The sequence below is a fragment of the Dendropsophus ebraccatus genome, chromosome 3 (assembly GCF_027789765.1).
Source record: "Dendropsophus ebraccatus isolate aDenEbr1 chromosome 3, aDenEbr1.pat, whole genome shotgun sequence".
In the NCBI taxonomy this organism is placed as follows: domain Eukaryota; kingdom Metazoa; phylum Chordata; class Amphibia; order Anura; family Hylidae; genus Dendropsophus; species Dendropsophus ebraccatus.
In genome coordinates, this window is record NC_091456.1 from 16006596 (window position 1) to 16025179 (window position 18584).

General features: G+C 43.9%; 1 protein-coding gene across 18 annotated transcripts in view; it reads right to left on the minus strand.

The window, feature by feature from the left end:
* Positions 1-18584, minus strand: part of RIMBP2 (RIMS binding protein 2) — a 312677-nt gene that overhangs the window by 98093 nt on the left and 196000 nt on the right. For all 18 annotated transcript variants that reach the window (XM_069960976.1, XM_069960983.1, XM_069960980.1 and 15 more), the window contains one exon: positions 15504-15626. In XM_069960976.1, coding sequence (XP_069817077.1) covers positions 15504-15626 — 123 coding nt within the window. The remainder of the gene's footprint in view (positions 1-15503; positions 15627-18584) is intronic.

Here is an 18584-nt window from a genome sequence, read left to right on the forward strand (position 1 = left end):
GGTAAGTATAAACTTATTTTATTTATTATTTTTCTGCAGACTCGGGAAATCAAATTTAGAGCATTAGCATTTAGATACCATAGGCCAACCCGAACATTGTGACAGATCCGCTCAACACTACAGGTGAGTAAATAATTTGAGTTAAGGCCCTATTACATGGAACGATTATCGGCAATATTCATCTTATGTAATAGAAGGCAACGATCAGCCGATATGAACGACGTGAGCTGATCGTTGCTGTCATTTGTCTTTCAACATGTTGAAAGACAAACGACTGTGATAGCAGTGATCTGCTGTCGTCGCTCCGTGGAATAGCCGCTATCCTCTATGGGCTGCCCAGACAATCTTGCATTCAACTGGGCAGCTCCCCACGGCCTCCCCTGCACTTACCCGCTCGCTGCCGACGCGTGTAATAGCGCCAGCAGCTGACAGCGCTGGTTTGCTCCTTTCTGTCGCCCCATATAATAGCGCCTTTAGACAACCTCATTTATAAATATCACACTGCTTTCTGCAAATCTCGCCCCTTCCATTTACTAGAACAGGGGGCTTTTTCTTAGAGCGTTATTACACGGGCCGATGGGGGCCCGATAATAACTGTAAACAAGAGCTGACCTGCTAGATCGGCACTCGTTTACTGGGCCTATTACACAGCCCGATAATTGTTTAAAAAGGGCTGCATGGACATCATTACCGATGTCAGGGGCGTAACTACCACTGTAGCAGCCATAGCGGCTGCTATGGGGCCCAACACACCAGGGGGCCTATCCCTGCAAGACACTGGACCTGAGCTGCCATCATACTACCAAAGTAGATGCCTACCATGGGGGGCACTATGTACTGGGGGGGGGGGGGTTGGATAATAGGCGAGATGTCTATTTTGGGGGACACTATGTACGGGGGCATACAAGGTGAGATGCCTACCATGGGGCGACACTAGGGAAGATGCCTACCATGGGGGACACTAGGGGAGATGTCTACCATGGGGGGACACTAGGGAAGATGCCTACCATGGGGGGCACTAGGGGAGATGTCTGCCATGGGGGGCACTAGGGGAGATGTCTACCATGGGGGGACACTAGGGAAGATGCCTACCATGGGGGGCACTAGGGAAGATGCCTACCATGGGGGGCACTAGGGGAGATGTCTACCATGGGGAGCACTAGGGGAGATCTCCACTACGGGGAGGGGATACCAGGTGAGACGCCTAACATATGCTATCTACTGGGCAGAGAGCTAACAGGAGGATAACCTACAGTGGGATGGGAGAGAATAGGGGGGCCCAGCCGTTTCTAGTTACACCCCTGACCAATGTCCTTGCAACCCTTGCTTAAATTGCATACATTACCTATCCATGGTCCAGGACTCCACTTGCGGTCCGCTCCTCCCCGGGTCCCAAGCGCTGCAGCTTTACTGGCCGCGGCGGTCACAGCCAGTGATTGGCTAAGTGGTCTGTCTGATAAGACAGGCCGCTCTGAAGCTGCAGCGCACGGGACCCGGGGAGAAGCAGATCGCAGGAGGAGCCCTGCAGCATGGATAGGTAATGTATGCACTTTGCAAATAGTCAGCTGCGCACAGTTATTACACGTATCGATGCGCGGTCGGTGCCCCACAATTATAGATTCAAACCTATATCAACGGTCAACCGATGATCGTTGTCATCGGCTGATCGTTGTGTTTATTACATGGAACTATAATGGGCTGGATAGGGCCGATTCGGCCGATTATCGTTCCGTGTAATAGGGTCCTTAGCGAACAATGGATCATTAGAAGAATTCTCTCCTCGTGTCAGGCTCCCTATCTTACGTATTGTGGAATATCGGACACGGGGGTTTTTGTTCGTTGTAAAACACAATAAGATTCCGGCCAACAGAAGACACAACGGAGGAAATGAGGTCAACTTTAATATAGTTCTCAGATCCATTGGATTAAAGTGGAAACTTTGCGGCATAAAGCCTTGGTAAATACCATTGTTTTTGCTCCGTTCAGGCCGCTGTTGAGTTAATTACGGGCTAAAATATGAAGACGGGCAGAGACACACCTTCATCTGTGAGGAACCAGAGAGTAATAGGACAATATACGCAAAGCGGCAATGCCAGGCTGCGGCTGTACAAGTGGCTGATTAAAGGCATTATCTGTACACATAATAAGCGGCTGACACTTGATCTGGCTGACAGCCGTTGATTAAAACACTTAAAAGCAGTGGAAAACTACACATTTCATGCATGACAAATGTCCTTCCTGTCTCTGAGCATCAGACATCTGTAGCATGACATCCCACGGAAAGAGTGTCAGCAACATTTAACCCACTGTGTGTTGGGCTGTGTTCACATTATGTTTAGCAGGTATGGCAGCCATGTTATCATAATACACACTGAGGGGGAGATTTATCGAACATGGTGTAAAGTGAGACTGGCTCAGTTGCCCCTAGCAACCAATCAGATTCCACCTTTCATTTTCCAAATAGTCTGTGTGGCCTAAAAAATGGAATCTGATTGGTTGCTAGGGGCAACTGAGCCAGTTTCACTTTACACCATGTTTGATAAATCTCCCCCTACATGCCTCCTTAGGCTTCCACTGCCAGATGGAGGCCAAAAGAGTATCCATTCAAAGGGGAACTCTGGAAAAATAAATCATCTGGTACCAGAAAGTTATATAGATTGGTAAATTACTTCTATTTAAAAATCTCAAGTCTTCCGGTACTTATCAGTTGCTGTATGTCCTGCAGGAAGTGGTGTATTCTTTCCAGTCTGATACAGTGCTCTCTGCTGCCACCTCTGTCCATGTCAGGAACTGTCCAGAGCAGTAGCAAATGCCTCTATTGCTTTCCAGACTGGAAAGATATACCACTTCCTGCAGGACATACAGCAGCTGATAATTACTGTAAGAGTGGAGTTTTTTTTTAATAGAAATAAATTACAAATCCCTGGCACCAGTTGATTTGAAAGATTTATTAAAATTTTTTTGCTGGAGCTCCCCTTTAAGGCTACTGGAAAGGCTCCTTGCTCAGAACCAAATGAGGAATAAGCAAATGCTTATGGATCAATGCTGATTGGATCCACATGTGGCCCATTCAATGCATTGCTGTCCGCCACGCATCACTCATGTAAAAGAGACTTATGCTGCGTTTACACGGAACGATTATCTTCCGAATTTTCCCAATAACAATCACATTTGAGCGATAATCGTTCCGTGTAAACACAGCAAAGGATCAAGCGACGGGCGACACATCGTTCTTTTTGATCTTTCAACATGTTCTTAAATCGTCTGTCGCTAAAAATTTGCAGATCGCTCCGTGTAAACAGTCTTTCAAAGATTCACCCTATGTGAAATATGTTAAAAACGATCGTACTAACGATTTTTCTTACAAATTTTCTAACTATTTCTTACTATTTATTCATCTAAACGCTGATCGTTATAAAAACCAAATCGTTGCTTCAAAATCATTAAACGATCGATTTGGCGAATTATCGCAACATAACACTTAACACTTATATCTTGCAGTAAAAAAACCTGCACAAAAAAGTACCATAAATACTACCGTTACCTAAACAAGGTACGAATGAGAATGCAACATCTTGAAATATAATGCGTAAATTCCCGCGTGCACCATTGTCAGCCAAATAAAAACCCACAGGAAAAACTAACATTTGGCAACCACACCGAGTGATTTCATTACCGAGCACTGACTCAGCATTCCGCTGGATTCTCGCTCATCCTAAACATTTCTGCTCCCTTAACAGCCATGAAATCTCGTATCAAAAACTTTCTATCGCACTTTGTAATCTGGAGCTGCTATTTTAAGAAATTTGGACTCTCACGGGGAGCAGAGCTGCGGAGCGATGAGACGGTAAAGCTGTGCTGGGGAAGCTCATCTTATTGTGAAGTAGCAGCTGCTGGGCTATTGGGTTACTGTGGAATGGCTGTCTATTATGTTACATTGTAAGGCTATGTTCACACATAGTATTTTTGCTCAGTATTTTGCAACCTCAACCAGAGGTGTATTGAAAACACAGAAAGGTGATGTTCACACACTGTTGAAATTGAGTGGATCGCCGCCATTTAACGGCAAATAATTGGCGTTCTTTTTAAACGGCCATTGTTCTGAAATAACGGACGTTATGTGCCATTAAATGACGGCCATCCACTCAATTTCAAATATGCAAAAGAACACTGCAGAGACACCATCACGTCTCGACGTCAGTGAACTAGCCAGACCTTCCCTCCGGGAAGGAACAACCGGGCCAAAGGCGTTCTCCAGTCAAGGAAACCACCTCAGCAAGGTATCCATCCACAGACAGCTGTTTCGCGGTTTTTGCCCCTCATCAGTGTGGAGTAGGTTTCTGGCTAGTGGGAGCAATGACTAGTAAGTGCATGCAAAAGGATGCTGGTTGACCTCAAGGAGATCAACCAAAACACCGCAGAGACACCATCACGTGTCTCTCAACGTCAGTGTATTCTAGAACATTGCCCCCTGGGAAATCAAATATGCAAAAGAACACTGCAGAGACACTATCACATGTCTCGACGTCAGTGAACTAGCCAGACCTTCCCTCCGGGAAGGAACAACCAGGCCAAAGGCGTTGTCCAGTCAAGGAAACCACCTCAGCAAGGTATCCATCCACAGACAGCTGTTTTGGGGGTTTTGCCCCTCATCAGTGTGGAGTAGGTTTCTGGCTAGTGGGAGCAATGACTAGTAAGTGCATGCAAAAGGACGCTGGTGGACCTCAGGGAGATCAACCAAAACACAACGCAGAGACACCAATTTCACATCCACTCAATTTCAACAGTGTGTGAACATAGCCTTTCTGTGTTTTCAATCCACTCCTGTTTTGGTTGCAAAATACTGACCAAAATACTGAGCAAAAATACTGTGTGTGAACATAGCCTAATATTACATATTGTATAAATACATAGATGACTCAAGTTACAAAATTAATTGGTTCTAGAATGATGATTGTGAGTTAAAGGTACCTATCATTTAACCCCTTAAGGACCGGACCGATTTTCATTTTTTCGTTTTCGCTTTTTCCTCCTTGTGCTTTAAAGGCCATAGCACTTGCATTTCTTCACCTAGAAACCCACATGAGCCCTTATTTTTTGCGTCACTAATTCTACTTTGCAATGACAGGCTAAATTTTTGCATAAAGTACACTGCATAACCAGGAAAAAATGAAATGTGTGGTGAAATTGAAAAAAATATATATATTTTTTTATTTGGAGGGTTTTTGTTATTACGCCATTCACCCTGGGGTAAAACTGGCTTGTTATACATGTTCCTCAAGTCGTTACGATTACAAGGATACATAACATGTATAACTTTTATTGTATCTGATGGCTTGTAAAAAATTCAAACCATTGTTAACAAATATATGTTCCTTAAAATCGCTCCATTCCCAGGCTTATAGCGCTTTTATCCTTTGGTCTATGGGGCTGTGTGAGGTGTCATTTTTTTCGTCATGATGGGTTCTTTCTATCAGTACCTCTATTGCGCATATGCAACTTTTTGCCACAAAAATGCGCAATTTTGCACTTTGAAATTTTTGGGCGCTTACGCCATTTACCGTGCAAGATCAGGAATGTGATAATTTAATAGTTCGGGCGATTACATGTGCGGCGATAACAAATATGTTTGTTTATTTATTTATTTTTATTTATAAAATGGGGAAAGGGGGGTAATTCAAATTTTTATTAGGGGAGGGGATTATTTATTAATGAAAAAACATTTATTTACTTTTTTAAACACACATACTAGAAGTCCCCCAGCCAAAAACAATAGAGTCCCGAGCCGGGATCAGCGCCATTAAGGCGCGGATCCCGTCCGGTAACAGATGTGAGGATCGCTAATCCGCGACCACGTCACTAGACACCAGAGAAGGGGAAAATTTGCTTTGACAGCTGCATTTAAAAGGCTAATTGCCGCGGTCGTGGGATGCAGATAGCACCCGGTATCGCGGCGATTCAGAGCGGGGTCGCCACGCGGACCCTCTGGGAACCCCCCCCACTCGCATGAGGACGTACATTTACGCCCTCATGCGGCAAGGGGTTAATTGGTTCTAGAATGATGATTGTGAGTTTAAGGGTACCTATCATTTAAACAAACTTCTGACCAGTCGGCGGTTTGTATTGGTCGGGGTCTGGGTGCTAAGACTCCCGCCAATTGTTAGAATGAAGGGGCACTGCGCACGCTCTGCCTCTTTATTTCCCTGTCACTGCTAAAGTAGTGGTGGATGAAATTATAATGGAGCCCTATGGAACTTCCGGTCCGGTGATTACCAAAACCTCCATAGGGTTCCATTATAATTCCGTCCACCGCTACTTTAGCAGTGAGAGGGAGATGAAGAGGCAGAGCGTCATTTTAACAATTGGCAGGGGTCTCAGCACCTGGACCTAAACCGATACAAACCTGTGACATGTTGCTATGACAGAAGTTTGTTTAAATGATAGGTACCCTTTACAACGCAAACCAGATTGTTTATCGTTAACCTAAAATTGTTCACCATATTACACAGTACGATAGTCGTTAGTTAACACTGTTACTACGATCGTTTATTCCATCTGATCCCAGCAAAATAATGAACAGTGTGCAATTATGGTGCGTTTATATGATATATCGTTCCATCTAAACGCTGATCATTATAAAAAAAACATTGTTACTTTGAAATCGTTAATTGTTCTATTGAGCAAATTATCGCACCGTGTAAACGCAGCATTAGGCTGCGTTCACACGTAACGGATCCGCGGCAGGTTTCTCTGGTTTGCTTCAGGGGGTTCCCGGTACGTCCCGCTCAACCAATCAGTGCACTGCCCCGCTGCGCCACACTGATTGGCTGAGCGGGATGTGAAGACACTGGGAGCCCCGAAGCAAGCCGGAGCAGGAACCAGGTGATGTATATGCTCCAGCGGTGGGGGTTAACGGGGCGGGCTGCGGACAAACTTGCATGCTGCTGCGGGTTTGTCTGCCGATAGGGTGTACTGGTCAGGGATCTGCAGCGGGTCTTGCTGCAAATTCGCAGTGAGAAACCCGCTGCGGATCCGTTACGTGTCAACGCAGCCTAAGGCTATGTTCACAGTACGTAAGTTCCGCAGAACTCATTGCCGTTGTTACAACAACCCTGATTTCTGCGGTACTTACATAGTGCTGCAGGCTGAGGGAATCCCAGTATACACTCTGGCCGGGATCCCTAGCGGCCCCGTAGAAAACTGACATGTTCAGTGACTAGCGGCCGCAGAAAACCCTGTCAGTTCACACAATGGAGCGAGCGGTTTCGGCCGCTGGCTCTATTGTGTGCTGTAAGGAGTTCTAAAGCGAGTGCGCACTGATGCACGCGCATCAGAACTCAGCAGCCGGGTGACGGAACAGCTGGTCTCAGAAAAGATCATCCCGGTTGGCCTTACACTGAACAATTAGTGAACAAATGCGGAATTACAGCAAACGATTAACAATAATTTTAGGGTCAGATCTAAATCAACGATTAACGACACATGAACGATTTTTCGATTGTTGCCTGCAATTACACAGGACGATTATCATTTAAATGAAAAAAGATTTTTTGCACGATAAATGTCCCATGTAATAGGGCCCCTAATCCCTAAAGCAATGCAGGCTAGGTTTACACACAGGAAAAAAAAAAGCTGAATCTGACCATCATTTTAAGTAAAAATAAAACAAGTTGTGAACGGATAAAAAAAAAAAAGAAAAAACTGCTGTATTTTGCAAAAGCAGGTGGTAAATAATAAGCATGTTCCTTATATGTATGGTGATCATCAATTACAGCTGTTATTCTTTACTGTGTTTGCACTGCTGGACAATTTCTTATTAACTTTAATGGAGGGCATTATTACATTAAAAATACGGACGTTTTTTTACCTTAAAATTCCAGACGTATTTTGCTTTTATTTTATTGTGTTTTAACATAGCTTAGAATATTAATTCTTGCTAGCAGCAGCATACGCTCTTAAAATTCTGCCACCGGCGTATCTGTTCAGGCACGCGGCGAAGACGAAAATCATTCGGCATCACTGCTGACTGCATTGTGTGTGTATACAGTCAAAGGCACTGCCAGATGAATTCCGTCCTCGTGGCACGCCGGGACAGACGTGCTGGATTTGAACAGTGTATCCTGCCGCCAGCTAGAGCTGTAAAATAACTAATTATGCCATACAGCTGTGTTTCCCTATAAATAAGAAAGGGTCTGTAGTTAGGTCTCCATACTGTATACCTCCGCCCCACATACTGTATACTCCCCCACAGCAAGCCCCCCATACTGTATTTCCCTCCTCTCTCTCTGTATTTCTTTCCCCATGCAGTATACATAAGTAGTAAGGACGCTTCATATGGTATACCTCCCTCCCCCTCTGTAGTTGTTCTCCATACTGTACACCCCCCCACACGCTGTAGTTGTTCCCCCATACTGTATACATACCCCCCTGCAGGTAGTCTCCATACTGTATACCTCCCTCCCCCTCTGTAGTTGTTCCCCCATACTGTATACATCCCTCTCTACAGGTACTCCCCATACCGTATACCTCCATCCCCCCCCCCTCTGTATTTGGCCCACATACCCCCTCCCCCCATATTGAGTGCCCCCTACTGTGCATCTTCATACCCCTCCTGCCTCCCCTGCATTGGGCAAGTGGGGGTGGAGCCTAACAAGTCTGGCTGTGATTGGCAGATGCTCGGCACCCAGTGTCAGGGATCTGGTCAGCTGACTGTAACCAGGGCTTATTTTTAGAGTAGGACTTATATTTAACGCCTACTAGAGATGAGCAGACCTGGAGCATGCTCGAGTCGATCCGAACCCGAACGTTCGGCATTTGATTAGCGGTGGCTGCTGAAGTTGGATTAAGCCCTAAGGCTATGTGGAAATCATGGATATAGTCATTGGCTGTATCCATGTTTTCCAGACAACCTTAGAGCTTTATCCAAGTTCAGCAGCCCCAACTAATCAAATACCGAAGGTTCGGGTTCGGATCGACTCGAACCCGAACCCGGTTCGCTCATTTCTAACGCCTACCCAAAAATCCTGCAAAGTGAAGCTAGGTCTCATTTTCAGGGTAAATCTTATTTTTGGAGATACACCATAATGACGTTCTATTACAATCCCGCTACGGAATTCTTTTTTTTTTTATGTATCTAATTGACTATTGGATAAACTTATTCCATACTTGTATGGAATCCCCCATTAGCACAATCCGCAGGATGTCTACAGCTTTTCTGCCTCCATTATATAAATATATATAAACTCGAAGTGAGTTACTAACCCCAAGAAGCGACCACGAGGACGGCATTAGGTGTCTTCTATCTCGATCCATACGATAGTGACTCATCATCACTTGTGTTAATAAAGCTTTATTATCTGTGTCTTTCCTGAGAAGACAGCATGAGCCGCATCTTGATTACCTCTCAAACCGGTCACCAAGGCAACCAGGGAACGTAGGTGATGAGAGACGTTCCATCAAGGAACTACCTGCAGCTCATAGCATGAACTCCCGACAACTCCAGATTAAGAATTCTTCTCCAGCAGGAGATCAAGATCTCCAATGACAGCGCTGCATCCACTTAACTGTTACATGGCTGGAGATGTCACGTATAGTGGGCAGAGCTGGCGACAGAGTCAACTGGTGTATTATTACTTATTAAAGGGAATGTGTCACCTACATTTTGTTTTACTGATTAGAGTCAGATACTAAAAAATGTTCCTTTATTCCAATCGGTTTTTATTTTCTGACTGTAATTGTTTTTATTTTACCTTTTTTTACATTGTTATGGAGGCTGTCATATTGCCTGAGCTGTTCTTAACAGCAATTAGTGACATGCTTTACTGCAGGACTCATGGACATAGACGACAATAGACAGACTCTTTCCTTTTGAGATGAATGTGAAACATTACTGAGTGCGCTCTGTGACCTGTGAGGAGGTCAATTCACATTGTCTCCTTTATCTACTGGTGTCACATGACGCTGCAATGCTGCACAGATCACTTTACAGCAACCTCCTCTTATCAATACAGACACAACAGGAAGTCTTAGCTTAGTTTTAGCTCCAGTGGTGAGAATGAAAACTGCAAGATATCAGGATGATTTTATAATATAGAAAATTGGAAAATTACAAAAAAAGTTACCAAAACTTTTAAAAAAAATATGTTTAACATAAAAACATTTATAAGGGTGCGTTCACACCTACAGGATCTGCAGCAGATTTGATGCTGTGTTCAGTTATTTAAATTAAATCTGCTGCAGAAAATCAGCTGCAGATCCTGTAGGTGTGAACGCACCAGCAGGCTGGGTTCACACACTGTATACTTCAGGCTGTATTTGGTCCTCAAGTCAGGTCCTCATAGCAACCAAAACCAGGAGTGGATTGAAAACACAGAAAGGCTCTGTTCACACAATGTTGAAATTGAGTGGATGGCCGTCATATAACGGTAAATAACGGCCATTATTTCAATATAACAGCCGTTGTTTTAAAATAACAGCAAAAATTTGCCATTAAATGACGGCCATCCACTCAATTACAACATTATGTGAACAGAGCCTTTCTGTGTTTTTAATCCACTCCTGGTTTTGGTTGCTATACAGCCTCACAAATACAGCCTCAAATATACATAGTGTGAACCCAGCCCCCAACAGTAAGTCATTTTCTGATGACACATTATTTAAAGAAAAGTTACACTTTAAGGGCCATTTACATGGGACAATTATTGGCCAGGATCGTTGCTAGGAAAGTTAAGTATATGGGGGCACTATTACTGTATAGAGGCACAGCTGGCATTATTACTGCTGTATCGGGGCACACAGCATTGCTGCTTTTTGGAGAACAGAAATAGACCGCCTCCAATCAAAGAAGACATCACCTGTGAGTCACTGGGTGTAACTGTAATCACTTATACAGGCTGTAGAGTTCCTATATAATACCAGCACCTACTATATTGGCCTTTTCAGTTGATACAGTAATGTGGTCATTGTTGTTTTTTAACACACACACACACACATATATATATATATATATATATATATATATATATATATATATATATATTTTTTTTTTTTTTTTTTTTTTTTCAACATGCCTTTGGCCATCTTAGATCCTACCAATGACCCTGCTGTTTAACCTAGAAAAAATGACTAAATACATGATGAACAAAATACTGAATCTCAGCATCCCTTCTATTTACCATACACCAAACACGCCATGGGGATAGATTAAAAAAAACTATATAAGCTGATAACATTTATCCAAATAGTTAAATGTAAAGTTTACAAACTCACCCTCCAGATCTAGCTTAAAGGAGTACTGAAGAACTTCAAGTCCGGCCATTTTTTAAATCTCAAAGCCGGCAGGGGCGGGGGGAATTTGATCAAGAGTATGAACTACTGGTGTCTTTACACATAGAGATTTATCTGAAGCCAAAGCCAGGAACAGGCTGTAAACAGAGAACAGGTCATAAAGTAAAGACTGAGGTTTCACTTTTTGAAACCAATCCTGGCTTTGGTTTCAAAAATCTGTCAGATAAATCTCTCTGTGTAAAGGCATCCTTACCTCTCCCTGTGCCCGCGGTGAGCGATAAGTCCGGACCCCTGTCAGAAGGATTTTACTCAGAGTTATGATGATGTCACGTCTTGGGAGAAAATGCCTGTCCCGACTGATGGACCGGCCGCTCAGCCAATCAGTGACTGGAGCAGCATCTTGTCCCAGTCACTGATTGGCTGAGCGGCCAGTCTATCAGCCGGGTCGTGACGTGTCAGCATCGGAGAACCTGGAGCCTGATGGGTCCTGAGGCTGGTCCCGCCAATCACTGTGGGCACGGAGAGAGGTAATTTCGTATTCCAGATCAAATCCCCCCCTGCCCCTAATGCGTGCCAGATTTTAAAAATGGCCGGACTTCACCTTTAATAAAGGGATTATCTTGGCTTGCTTTTTTTTCTAGAAACAGCACCACTCTTTTCTCCAGTTTGGGTTTGTAGGGTACACAAAAAAGTTTTTCTGTACGCTAAAAAAAAACATGCGTTTTCATCCATTTTTTTAAAATCTTTTTTTATAATTTAAAGTCAGTGAAAAAAACAGATCAAAAGGGATGCACACAAATACATCAAATCCTTTTTTTTTTTTTGCAAAAAAACTGATGAAAAAATCGACTGCAAGAAATGCATTGAGAAGCCAGCCTAACACCTTTAGGCTAGGTTCACACTTTTTTTTTTTTAGAAAAGAACGGACTCCAATTGCAATAAAATCAGCTCCTGTACTTTTCTGCAGATGCGGCACTGCATTGAATTTAATGCAATGCCGCTTGCTGTGTTCCAACAGCATAATTTTAACATCCGTTCTTTAGAACAATAGCTGTTCACACAATGTACAGTACGGCTGGCGGCCGTACTTTACATTGTAGTCAATGGTTAATTGATTTGTGGGCACACCCAATGATACCCGCAATTTAATTGTAAAAAAAACTAATGTTCCTCCAGCCGATACAGCAGTATTAGCTGCAGGAACGTGCTGAACACAGCCCGGTAGCCGGCAGTATAACACTGCATGTTGCTATGCAACAGACGGTGTTATACTTCGTGTGAACATAGCCTTAGGGTACAAACACACACGGCATATACGCTGCGTATTTACTGCTGCGATACGCAGCAGATACGCAGCAGATTAGATCTAAATAACTGAACACAGCATCAATTCTGCTGCGTATCTGCTGCGTATACGGTGTGTGTGTTTGTACCCCTAAGCAATCTGATTTGTATAGGAAGAAGAGTTCCACAGGACTCCAGGGAAGTAAAATGCACCATCACAATTGCTGAAGTAGTGTTATATACCACATTACACTTTATAGCGATATCCTGACAGTTCCTTAATTTAAAGGGGTTATCCAGTGCTACAAAAACATGGCCACTTTCTTTCAGAGACAACACTGCTCTTGTCTCCAGTTCAGGTGCGGTTTGCAATTAAGCTCCATTCACTTCAATGAAACTGAGCAGCAAAACCCCGGCCAAGCTGGAGACCAGAGTGGGGCTGTCTCTGGAAGAAAGTGCCCATGTTTTTGTAGCCCTGGATAACCCCTTTAATAGTATACCACCGCCATCTTTGAATTTGTCTCGCATGCTAAGGGCTTGTAGACCCCTGCGCTAGAGAAGAGATTCCCATTTGGCGAACACCTCCAGCCAGATCCTATGTAGATGTATCGCTTACTTCTTTTACGTCTATTTATTAGCGATAATCCTCTGTGTGTGTTTAATCCATTTGCGTTCCGGTATATCATTCAATATTGTGTTCTCTTCATTTGCTCCCCCCTCCCCAACACTATCTCAACATCCCTTTAATTTTCTTAAAGGTTCATATATAATTCATTACTGACGTCAGTTTCCCAACAGGGACTCTAAAGAACCTTTTAACACACAAAAAAAGACATAATTATCTCTATATACCCCATGTAGAATAATAACCAATTATCTTTTTAACCTCTTGAGTGCCGAGTGCCCGTGCAGAGTGGAAATATACATAATGTTCGCCTTTTTTTTCCAAAATGTCCTCAATATTGTTGTGCTCTCTCTCTCGTGTAATATATATATATATATATATATATATATATATATATATATACATACACATAGTACACACACACATTTATTCTTAAAACAAAATCGGAAAAAGTCTTTTCGGCTTTATACACATTTCACGTTCTCTCGTTATTTTTGCACGACAATTTCAGCCCTAATAATATACCAATCCCATTATTCCGCATTTTCAGGCAGATCTATTTACAGACATTTACTGATCTGAAATTGGTTCTGTTGTTGGAACACTCAGCATGCACATTTTTTTTCTGATTGCTGGGGGGAACATACCATGGGGGATATTATCATTTGACCAGTTCAATCCACATATTAAAGAGGTTGTCCGCCTTAAAGTGTAACTATCATCTTGGCCGCGCGGCAGGATACACTTCCCAAATGCCAACAGGTCCTTAGTCCGCTCCTAATGTGACCGGTCTACGGAACGGCCAGAAGCTCCATAGACAAGTGTTAGGCTACATTCACACGTCCGTTGTTCTGTCCGCAATTGTGGACAGAACATAAAACCATAGGTATTCAATGTCACATGTCACGTACGTGTATGCAGGGCCGCAATCCACCCCGCAAAAAAAACAGACATGTTGTATCGCGGACCGTTTTTGCGGCACGGATCGCTAGGGTAATGGACTGTATGGCCCTATGTATCTGTAGTTGCAGGTCCGCAATGATGACAGAACCAGGAGCGTGGGAATAGGGCCTTAGAAGGTATAAAAAAAAGACATGGGTCAAGAGGACAAGATAACCCCTCATAAAAAGATATGAACAAAGAAAACCCGACCATCTTCAGAGCAACAGTCTCAATAACAAAAAATATTATAATATGGCAGCTTTCAGAATAAAACCTGAGTAGCAGGAATCAGAAGTTGCGGTCATCTAATACTGCGTATAATGAATAAATATTAACAGCGGTAGAATACAGTCGTGTTTTTTTGCAAAGGATGAGAACACATAATACAAAAAAGTAAAATGCAAAAGTATATGCTTTTAAGGTGCCCATCTTATAGGTCTTCTATGTTTTTGTAAACAGCAAAAACAAGGTATGGTGATGCATAGCACCCCAGTAAATGCTGAAAGAAAACAATGTTTAGTCTCCTTAGGGTTACTTGAGTCCTGTGGGTATGTTTGGCCTATATGCTGGGAACATAGGTGAAGGGGTCGTAAATAGAGATGAGTATGCTTGGGTCCATCCAAACCAGAGCGTGCAGTATATGATTAGAGGTGGATGCAGAAGTTGGATGCAGCCCTAAGGAGTCCTGTATATAGCCATAGTCCCAGGCAGTATCCATGTTTTCCAGGACTCCCTAGCGCTGCATCCAACTTCTTTAGTCACCGCTAATCAGATACTGCACGCTTTGGTTCGGACGGATCCAGGCATGCTGGAGTTGCGCTCATCTCTGAAATCATGGAACAACATGTAGTATGACGTATTCTCAATGGGGGACATTTATTACGAGTACGCCAGTCTTAAATTAGGTACCACCACCTTTTCAACCTACTAGATTCTAGAGGGGCAGTGGGACAGTGCAGCAGACCCAGAAATTTCTGCCATGATTTATGCCTGCTAGCATCATGGTAAACCAGATGTGTAAGGAGGCCACGCCATTGGGCAAGTGGGGGTTATGGCTGGGGTACGACACAGAGAAGGTAAGAAACGGCACCTTCTCCGTGGTGCACGTCAGAGGCGCAAGCTTCATAAATGCCCCCAATATGTCACATTAGGAGAATGTGGGCCTATTTTTCAGAAGTGCCACTCCTCTCAATGGGTTGTGTTTGGTTCTACAGTTCAGCCCCATGTCATCTACATGGGGGGGGGGGGGGGGGGTACGTTATCACACACAAACTCTTTAAATAATAATAATTTAACATCAAATTATTGAATATTTAAGCAGTTTAAAACAATTCCAGATACTTTTTATACAAACGTTGTTGCTCACCTTTAGGACCTGCTCTAGGTTCTCCAGTTTGGCTTGGAGCTGGTATTTCTCCTTCACAGCCAAATCTCGTTCTTTGGTGACTATGGCGAGAGTCTCTCGAAGCTGCTCATAGTCCGACTTCACCTAAAAGAAGCAAAAAAGTATTTCAACTTTTAACACTGTTTACACTACAAAGTCTTCCATGATAAACCAGACAATGATTAGCCATAATATGTAAACCTGATATATATTATAGCCTCCGCTCCCCAACATGTCTACAAAACAGCTCTGACCAATCATGAGTCTATAAGACATCCTGTGATATATTAGTACAAAGATGTTAGCAGCAGATCCTTAAAGGGGAACTATCTGCAGGTTAGACAAATCTAACCTGCTGATTTGTCCCTACTGTGCACAGGGCGCTGAGGATGAAGTTATGTCTCTTACCTTCAACCTCAGTGCCATTCACACGCAGTTTGCAGTAAGGCTGTTCGGAGAACTTGGGATGGGGGGCGCTGATCTGTCCCTGGCCAGTTTGCCCCTTCAGTGGGGTTGGCTAGCCGAGGGGGGAGCTGGATCAGTGCTCTGGGGGTGGTATACCTTCATATGCCTCCAATATTATACTGAGACACAGGGGCGTAACTAGAAATGGCTGACTGACCATAAACCTATTAAGTCACAACCTTTAAAGCGACTCTGTACCCACAATCTGACCCCCCCACAAACCACTTGTACCTTTGGACAGCTGCTTTTAATCCAAGATCTGTCCTGGGGTCCGTTCGGCAGGTGATGCAGTTATTGTCCTAAAAAAAATACTTTTAAACTTGAAGCCCTGTGCCAAACGGGAGTATCTGTGCCCTAACTTTGCACCACCCCTCCATCCCTCCTCCCAACCCTCTTCATCATTAGGAATGCTCCAGGCAGATTGCCTCCTGTTCCCCACCTGTGGCAGCCCGGCACATGGGCTGGATCATTAAGGCACCTGTGCAATGTTCAGCATGGAGAAAATGTTTCAGTGGCATTCCTAATGATGAAGAGGGTGGGGAGGAGTGACGCAGGGATGGTGCAAAGTTAGAGCACAGATACTCCCGTTGGGCACGGGGTTTCAAGTTTAAAAGTATTTTTTTAGGACAATAACTACATCACCTGCCGAACGGACCACAGGACAGATCTTGGATTAAAAGCAGCTATCCCAAGGTACAAGTGGTTGGGGGGGGGGGGGGGGGGGTCAGATTGTGGGTACAGGGTCGCATTAACATTTAAAAGTTGTCCAGTGAAAATCTTTTTCTTTCAAATCAACTGATTTCAGAAAGTTATATAGATTTGTAATTTACTTCTATTTAAAAATCTCCAGTCTTCCCATACTTATCTGCTGCTGTATGTCCTGCAGGAAATATTGCTATCTTTTCAGTCTGACACAGTGCTCTCTGCTGCCACCTCTGTCCGAGACAGGAACTATCCTGAGTGGTAGCAAATCCCCACAAGAATCCTCTCCTGCTCTGGACAGTTTTTGACATGGACAGAGGTGGCAGCACAGAGCACTGTGTCAGACTGGAAGGAATATGCCTCTTCCTGTAGAGCATACAGCAGCTGATAAGTATTTGAAGACTTGAGATTTTTATATAGAAATTAATTACAAATCTATATAACTTTCTGAAACCAGTTGATTAGAAAGAAAAAGATTTTCGTTTGATAACCCCTTTATAACCTCTAGGAGCGCTTGCAGTTAAAGGGACCTTTGCAGAACCCTAGGGGCACACTCGGCCTCCAGGTGCTGCAAATGATGATGGCTCAGGGGGCCCAGTGTATTGCAGGAGTAGGTCAATGAGCCCCCTGATGTGGTTAGCCCTGTACAGCAGCCGATATGGCTGCTACAGTGGTAGTTATGCCCCTGCAGAGGCGTAGAGAGATATTTTTCTGTTGCACTATGTATGAATCTATCAGAAAAGAACGGCATGTACCCGATTCAATATGTGCAGAGATATTTCCTCCCTTGGGCATCGCTGATGGGTGCAAATGCATCTATACATATGGAGCTGACCGGGCTTTTGCCCCATGGGAGAGAAGTGTATTTCTTTGTGCATTCTGCCATTGCTCTAGCTTTGTGTATCTCCTGGACAGTTTGAGCCCTGCCTGTCACCTGCCCTGTGGTTCAGCCGCGGCGATGTGCTCGGCATCTTCCAGTATTCCCATTCCAGCTCAATATTCTGAACAGGTACTGAGAGTCGAGAAGAGCGGCTGAACCAATGATCTCTCCCCTCTCCTTCCTCCAGGCGTAAACAGGATGGATGTCAGCCCCCAGACAAACCGGATCAAAGGTGACGGCACAGAAACACGGAGCAAACATCAACATATTCCAAAATGCAAGAAGAATCGGAGCTGCGAGGGTTTCAGGTGCCCCCCAGGAGGTAGCGGACACATTCCCCAGACGGATCTTAAGAGCGCCTTCTCCATTTCTTAGCCTGATAACACTTGAGAAAGGTCCAAGGCAGATTAAAATTTAATGTCTTTATATCTATAGTGGTTGCCTTGACGATGAACGCGGATCGTACGTCTGGATGGAATGCGTAATCGCTTTCTCCCACAATCCCCAACAATGATTACAGTTAGAGGCGAGCGAGCACTAAAATACTCCAATGCTCGTTATTCGTGGTGAGCATTTTTCCAATACTCAAATTCTAGATTGAGTAACAAATCCCATTAAAATCAATGGGAGATTAGAGCATTTTTTTAGGCGCCCCATCTCAGCAGAGGGGAGGGTGTGTGGTTACAGAAATGGAACAGGAACAGCAGGGGGAGCATGCATGGATGCATCTAATATTCCCAGGCCGCTGTGTTAGCTGTACTAGCTGTATACTGGACACGATCAGACATCTAATACTGGTATACTATACTGTATGTCAGATCTTTTATCTCTGTGTCACACTGGGAGATCACTAGTCCTAAAAAGCACTTTTTGGGTAGTTGTGGATTAATGCTAGTACTCCTACTGCTTACTCCAATACCACAGACTGTAGCACAGCGATAAGAATAGAGAGAGAACAGTGATAGTGATACTCCTGGCTGTGTAACTCTATACCGCATAAGTCTATGGGAGGCGCG